This window comes from Vigna unguiculata, chromosome 8, assembly GCF_004118075.2.
Source record: "Vigna unguiculata cultivar IT97K-499-35 chromosome 8, ASM411807v1, whole genome shotgun sequence".
In the NCBI taxonomy this organism is placed as follows: domain Eukaryota; kingdom Viridiplantae; phylum Streptophyta; class Magnoliopsida; order Fabales; family Fabaceae; genus Vigna; species Vigna unguiculata.
The window spans coordinates 25,123,764-25,129,271 of record NC_040286.1 but is presented as its reverse complement, the minus strand read 5'-3'; the positions used below and the strand labels follow the sequence as shown (position 1 = coordinate 25,129,271).

At 42.8% G+C, this 5,508-nt stretch overlaps 1 protein-coding gene across 1 annotated transcript; it reads left to right on the top strand.

Moving 5' to 3' along the window:
• Positions 1-2,849: 2,849 nt before the first annotated feature.
• LOC114195037 lies at positions 2,850-4,681 on the top strand. The gene is made up of 5 exons (XM_028085434.1): positions 2,850-2,944; positions 3,086-3,263; positions 3,408-3,540; positions 3,998-4,056; positions 4,127-4,681. The coding sequence occupies exons 1-5, from the start codon at positions 2,850-2,852 to the stop codon at positions 4,679-4,681; spliced, it is 1,020 nt and encodes a 339-aa protein (XP_027941235.1).
• The last annotated feature ends 827 nt before the right edge of the window (positions 4,682-5,508 follow it).

The window sequence follows — 5,508 nt, the reverse complement described above, 5'->3', positions numbered from 1 at the left end:
CGAGGGCTAGCAGGGGATAATTTTGTGTATATATATATATATATATATATATATATATATATATATATATATATATATGTTTGTTACTTTCACTTTGAGGATATTATGTAACCCTGGCAAAAGCCATGAACTTTTATTCAGTTTCATGAATTTTGGACTCTTGGATTTATGGATTTTATTTTTTTAAAATTTTACATTTCTCGTGTTTTGGGAAATAGTGTATGTTATAAATGAAGTATTTATTTTTGAATTTTTTTATTTTTTTAATATCAGTAATATTCTTTAGGGATGTTACAATTGATATAAAAAACAAACGTTTTGAAAATATTTTAAAAATATTTTGGAGCTTTTGGGAAGTGAGCTTACCGTTTGTTTGTGTGTGTGATTTAGTTATATGTAAGTAAGATATTAGTGGTTTTGTTTAACTAAGTGAATTGGTTTTAACTGTTGTAATGTGGCGTATCCAGGCTATGGCTGCTAACAAGAGGAGGAGGAATAGTGGTGCTGATGACATCATGGAGGCCATTCATCGGATGGTGGATGAGATGCAAACACTGGTGGCAGCGCAGCCTAGGACTGCCATTGCACCAGTTAGGGTGCCTACAGTGGAGGACTTTTTGCGCCACAAGCCAGCTGAGTTCATTGGCAAGGCCTCTCCTGATGAAGCGGAAGCATGGCTTCGCAAGTGTGAAAAGATATTCACGGTGATGAACTGCGCGGATGAGCAGAAAATACTATTTGCCACCTACCTTCTGAATGATGATGCTGAGTACTGGTGGGCGGGGATGCAACAACAAATGCAGACTCGAGAGGAACAAGTCAATTGGACCAACTTCAGGATGCGTTTCCTGGAGAAATACTTTCTTGACACGGCTAAATAGGACAGGGAAGTTGAGTTCCTTGCACTGCAGCAGGGAGATATGACGGTGTAGGAATATGTGAACAGGTTTGAGCACCTGGCGAGGTATTACTCGCAAGCCATTACCGAAGAATGGAGATGTTTAAAGTTTGAGCGAGGACTCAGACATGAGCTGAAGAGGGTGGTAACACCGTTGTGAGAGAGGAGATTCCCAGTCTTGGTGGAACAGGCCAAGAGTGCTAAGCACCTGGAGAAGGGGCCTAGCCCAGTTGTGAGTAGACACTAGAGGAATGTCGCAGAGGCGCAACAAATGAAGAAGTCGTACAACCGGCCACAAATGTCTCAGGGTCCTACTTGTTATCAGTGTGGCAGACCCCATTTGAAAAGAAATTGTCCACAGCTGACCGATGGTGTACAGGGATTCGGTGATCGTCGCAAGTGCTTCATATGCGACAAACCAAGTCATTTTGCAAACAATTGCCCTGAGAAGAAGAGTCCTGGTGCGAAGAAACCATCGGCAGCCTCGTCAGCAAAACGAGCTAGTGCGGCTGGGAGAGTGTTTGTTATGACATCTACTGAGGCTACTCAGTCAGGTAACTTGATATTACAACCTTGTTTACTTTTGGGGCATGATGTATTAGTTTTATTTGATTCTGGCGCAACCCATTCCTTTATCTCTAATGCCTGTGTGGGACGATTGAGTCTGGTGACACGTGACTTGGGGTGTGAGTTGCTTGTTTCAACTCCTTCCTTGGGCCAGGTAGCTACCAGTTCAGTCTGTGTTGGGTGTTCAATGGTGGTGGCAGGTCACAAATACAAGGTGAACTTGGTGTGCTTGCCCTTGGAGGGACTGTATGTGATATTGGGGATGGACTGGTTGTCTAACAATCACATCATAATTGATTGTGGACGGCACAGTTTGGTATTCCCAAAACATGAAGGGTTGGAATTAATATCACCTCAGGAAGCTGTAAAAGCGCTACAAGACGGGGCTGTGTGTTTTATGGTGGTGGCCAAGCCAGAGAAGAAAAGTGCGACGGAGGTGATCCAGTCCATACTGGTGGCTAATGAATATGCGGATGTGTTTCCAGATGAAGTGCCAGGGTTGCCGCCGAGTCGAGACATTGACTTCACCATTGACCTCATTCCTGGTGCAGGTCTAGTGTCTATGGCTCCATACAGAATGGCACCGGCTGAGCTTGCAAAACTCAAGAAGCAAATTGAGGAATTATTGGAGAAGCAATTCATTCGACCGAGCGCGTCGCCTTGGGGAGCTCCAGTCTTGTTAGTGAAGAAAAAGGATGAGAGCTCGTGACTATGTGTGGATTATAGGCAGCTAAATAAGCTGACTATTAAAAACAAATATCCATTACCAAGGATAGACGACTTACTGGACCAGTTGAAGGGCGCTGGGGTGTTCTCTAAAATCGACTTAAGGTCGGGATACCACCAGATTCTAGTGCGGCCGGAGGATGTACAAAAGACAGCATTCAGATCACGATACGACCACTATGAATATGTGGTTATGCCATTTGGAGTGACGAATGCACCGACAGTATTCATGGATTACTTGAATAGAATTTTCCGACCTTGGTTGGATAAGTTTGTTGTCGTCTTCATTGATGACATTCTTATCTACTCGAGGACACGAGAAGAACATGCCGATCACTTGAGGGTAGTGTTGAAGATACTCAGAGACCACCAGTTGTATGGGAAGCTGTCCAAGTGTGAATTTTGGCTAGAGGAGGTACAATTTCTTGGACATGTCATCTCAGCTAAGGGTATTGCAGTAGACCCAGCTAAGATTGAGACGGTGCTTAACTGGGAAAGGCCTAAGAAAGTGATGGAGGTACGAAGTTTCTTGGGCTTAGCAGGTTACTACAGAAGGTTTGTGGAGGGGTTCTCAAAGAAGGTGAACCCATTGACACAGTTGACAACAAAAGATCAGCTATTCTCTTGGACAGAGTAGTGTGAAGAGTGCTTTGAGGAAATGAAGAAGTGTTTGACTACCGCTCCAGTGCTAGTGATTCCGGATACCGAGAAGGTGTTTGAGGTGTACTATGATGCATCATATCAAGGTCTGGGGTGTGTATTGATGCAAGAAAAGAGGGTCGTGGCATATGCTTCTCGTCAATTGAAGGTGCATGAGAAGAATTACCCGACTCATGACTTGGAGCTAGCCGCCATTGTGTTTGCTCTAAAGTCTTGCAGGCATTATCTATACAGCTCCCAATCCCGAGTATTCAGCGACCACAAAAGTTTGAAGTACTTATTTGACCAAAAGGAACTGAATATGAGGCAGCGAAGGTGGATGGAATATTTGAAAGACTATGACTTTGAATTGCTCTACCATCCGGGCAAGGCAAATGTTGTAGCCGATGCTCTAAGTCGGAAGAAGATACATGTATCTTGCATGATGATAAAGGAGTTAGAGTTGATTGAGAAACTCCGAGATATGAATCTGGGGATGTAGTTTGGGCAGGACTCGATACAGTGTAGCTTGCTAAGAGTTACTAATGAGTTCTTGAATGAAATTCGTGTGGCACAGGGACACGATTTGGAGCTGCAACAGTTTATGGGGTGGTTAGGCACAAAAAAGGAAAGAATTCTCAGATGGGAGAGGACAACATTCTACGGTTTAAAGGTAGAGTGTGTGTACCAGGAGAACCTCATTTCAGGAGGTAGATACTGAAAGAGGGTCACCAGAGCCGTCTTAGCATACATCCAGGTATGACCAAGATGTATAAGGATTTGAAAGAGTCCTTTTGGTGGAATGGTATGAAGGCAGATGTAGCGGACTTTATTGCTCAGTGTTTGGTATGTCAAAAGGCCAAAATTGAACACCAAAGGCCAGGAGGTACACTGCAACCACTGGACGTACCTCAATGGAAGTGAGATAGTATCTCTATGGATTTTGTGACATATCTTCCGAGGTCGACGAAGGGTCATGATTCAGTTTGGGTGATAGTAGACAGACTGACAAAGTGTGCACATTTCTTGCCTATGAATCAGAAGTGGTCGATGGACAAGTTAGCAGAGTTGTATGTGCGAGAGGTGGTGAGATTGCATGGGGTACCCGAAAGGATAGTGTCAAATCGGGATCCTAGATTCACATCACGATTTTGGCAATCGTTGCAGGCGGCCTTATGTACATAGTTGAGGATGAGTTCAACGTATCATCCTCAGACGGATGGACAGTTTGAGCAGACCATCCAATCTCTAGAAGACTTATTGAGGTCTTGTGTGTTGGATCATATGGGAAACTAGAATGATGTGCTACCTTTGGTGGAGTTCACCTACAATAATAGTTACCATTCCAGTATTGGTATGGTGACCTATGAAGCATTGTATGGAAGGAGGTGTAGAACCCCATTATGCTGGTATCAAGATGGTGAAGCCTTTGTGCTTGGTCCTGAATTTCTGCAACAGACGACCAGTAAGGTCAAGTTGATCCAAGACCGGATGAGAGCAACTCAGAGTAGGCAAAAGTCTTATGCAGATAAGAGGAGACAACTGCTTGAGTTTGATGAAGGAGACCATGTATTTCTCCGAGTGACGCCAACTACAGGTATTGGAAGGGTTCTTAAATCAAGGAAGTTGACTCTGAGGTTTATAGGACCTTATCAGATTACACGGAGAATAGGAGCAGTGACGTATGAAATCACTTTACCACCTCACCTATCCAACTTGCATAATGTGTTTCACGTCTCACAGTTGAGGAGATACATTGCAAGTTCAGATCATGTTTTGGAGTCAGACGAGGTGCAAGTACGCGAGGATCTGACTATGCCAGTTGGACCAGTGCGCATATTGGATACTTAAGTCAAGCAACTGAGAGGTAAGGAGTTGAAGACAGTGAAGGTTCTCTAGGACGAGGCAACCCAAGAGATGACTTGGGAGATGGAGGACCTCATGAGGAAGTCCTATCCTCATCTCTTTGCTGATAAGTCCTATTTTCGAGGACGAACACTTTTAAAGGTGGGGGAATTGTAAGACCCGTGAAAATTATTTAACTAAATATTTAATTAATTAATAAATGCGGGTAGAAAGCGTCTTTATGGCATTAATTATTGTTTAAGGTGATGTGGAAAAGTACTAGCTTAAGTGGTTGAGAGTACTTGGTTTGTGTGAAAGGACTTGGGTTCGAATCCTATGTATGCCAATTATGTGTTGTTGTTTTATTATTGATTTTAAAGATAGGTATGATGATGTGATTAGTATTGTAAACTTATGTTGATTTGTGTATATCACTAAATGTGAATTGGCATAGTGGTGGTGGCTATAGCATTGTGAGTGGAAGGTCATGGGTTCAAACCTTGTTGGGCATAAAGAAGGCTTTATTTTTGCTAATCTTTATTTTTGCTAATTCTAGCTTAGAGTGGAGTTGAAAGGGCAAAGGTAAAAATCAGAGGGAGGAGTAGCCAAAGGGCTGAAAAACCTTAGTGAACAATGAATAAGAAATTAAAAACATAATTAAACCTATTTTTTTCGTTTACCCTTTAAACCCTTAATTAAGACACCTATAAAAGTCCATTTTAAGGGAAAAGAAGGGTTTTGGCAGTGCTGGGAATTTGCTTTTGAGTGGAGCACGGGTTTGAGAGGGTGAATTGAGTTTTCGGGGTGCAAGGGTTGAAGCAAGAAGGGATTTT

Coding starts and splice junctions, on each gene's coding strand:
- LOC114195037 (XM_028085434.1), top strand. CDS start 2,850: ATGAAGAAGTGTTTGACTACCGCTCCAGTGCTAGTGATTCCGGATACC. Junction 3,264..3,407: donor TAAGTCGGAAGAAGATACAT/GTATCTTGCATG, acceptor CGTGTGGCACAG/GGACACGATTTGGAGCTGCA. Junction 4,057..4,126: donor CATCCTCAGACGGATGGACA/GTTTGAGCAGAC, acceptor ATGGGAAACTAG/AATGATGTGCTACCTTTGGT.